The sequence below is a fragment of the Dipodomys spectabilis genome, unplaced genomic scaffold (genome assembly GCF_019054845.1).
Source record: "Dipodomys spectabilis isolate Male_0828 unplaced genomic scaffold, ASM1905484v1 ptg000030l, whole genome shotgun sequence".
NCBI classification, from domain to species: domain Eukaryota; kingdom Metazoa; phylum Chordata; class Mammalia; order Rodentia; family Heteromyidae; genus Dipodomys; species Dipodomys spectabilis.
This window is the reverse complement of record NW_024870707.1, coordinates 4113196-4114835: the sequence shown is the minus strand read 5'-3', so window position 1 is coordinate 4114835 and position 1640 is coordinate 4113196. Positions and strand designations below refer to the sequence as shown.

The window sequence follows — 1640 nt, the reverse complement described above, 5'->3', positions numbered from 1 at the left end:
GTTCTCCTATTTTAAGAGGCCTGAAATATAAAACATGTATCATGAACTGTGTAATAAACTGAGATTACTACCTGGGTATGTACTTTCCCTAAAATACATATTTTATTCATGTATGCTTATAGGCATGCATCTTGGGGAACTTTCAGAGTATGTAATATACCAAGAATGAGTAGAAAAATCTTGCAATATTCACTGAATATTGAAATCACATTAATTTGCAAGGTTGTCAAACAGGATAAAATTAGCCAACAAAGGAACAAAAATTCTATCTTCCTTTACTTTAGAAGGTAAAATTGATATGTTTATGTGAAATTCTTCATTGCAGCCAACCTCATAACTATCGAAGAAGTTAAGGTGTTTCAGCCCAGATATAGTCAATAAGGACAGAGACAGCCTTTATTCCCATGGGGTACATCACTTGGAATCAAGAATTCAAAAGTGCAATGGACAGACTTTCATCAGACTTGGACAAATGTAAGATTCATTTGAAGAACAAAACCCAAGTCACCATGTTTATATTAATGGGCTTCACAGATGATTTTGACCTGAAAGTTGTCTTATTCTTCCTCTTTCTTGCGATATATCTCTTCACACTGATAGGAAATTTCGGCCTGGTTGTACTGGTCATAGGGGATGCTCGTCTCCACAACCCCATTTACTATTTCCTCAGTGTCTTATCATTTTTGGATGCCTGTTATTCTACAGTTGTGACCCCCAAAATGTTGGTCAATTTCTTAGCAGAAGACAAATCCATTTCCTTTATTGGATGTGCAACCCAGATGTTTCTATTTGTGACTTTAGGAACCACAGAATGCTTTCTATTGGCTGCAATGGCTTATGATCGGTATGTTGCTATTTACAACCCTCTTCTATACTCAGTGAGCATGTCACCCAGAGTCTATGTGCCCCTCATCATTGCCTCCTATATTGCTGGATTTATACATGGCACAATACACACGGTGGCCACTTTCACTCTGTCCTTTTGTGGAACCAATGAAATTAGGCATGTCTTCTGTGACATGCCCCCACTTCTAGCTATTTCTTGTTCTGACACTGAAATAAACCAGCTTCTACTCTTCTATTTTGTGGGCTGTATTGAGATAGTCACTATTCTGATTGTCCTGGTGTCCTATGGTTTCATTCTGTTGGCCATTCTGAGAATGCGTTCTGGTGAAGGGAGGAGAAAAGTGTTCTCCACATGTGGCTCTCACCTGACTGGAGTGTCCATTTATCATGGGACAATCCTCTTCAGCTACATGAGACCAAGTTCCAGCTATGATTCAAACCATGACATGATTGTGTCGATATTTTACACCATTGTGATCCCCATGCTGAATCCTGTCATCTACAGTTTGAGAAACAAAGATGTGAAGCAAGCAATGAAGAAGTTGTTGAAAGAAATTAGTCATTGACACGTGGTTTTAGAATTGAGTAAAACTAAAAGTAAATATAAGGGATGCCCTTCTAAATCTATATTGTCAGAAACTAAATAAGAAATGATCAGGAATTTTAGTTACAATTATGATCATACAACATGTAACATAGATAGTGTCTCTTGTATGCCAGGTACACAGTCCAAGATACATATTAAATATTGTTGGACATAAGTGTTGTTGTTATTAACTTTTTGGGTTTTTTTT

At 37.2% G+C, this 1640-nt stretch overlaps 1 protein-coding gene across 1 annotated transcript; it reads left to right on the top strand.

Moving 5' to 3' along the window:
• Positions 1–443: 443 nt before the first annotated feature.
• On the top strand, positions 444–1412 carry LOC122105142 (olfactory receptor 5T3-like). The gene has a single exon (XM_042676283.1). It carries the CDS (start codon positions 444–446, stop codon positions 1410–1412), a length of 969 nt encoding a protein of 322 aa, XP_042532217.1.
• The last annotated feature ends 228 nt before the right edge of the window (positions 1413–1640 follow it).

Excerpts from the sequence above, each read along its gene's own strand:
- LOC122105142 (XM_042676283.1), top strand. The coding sequence starts at position 444 with ATGGACAGACTTTCATCAGACTTGGACAAATGTAAGATTCATTTGAAG.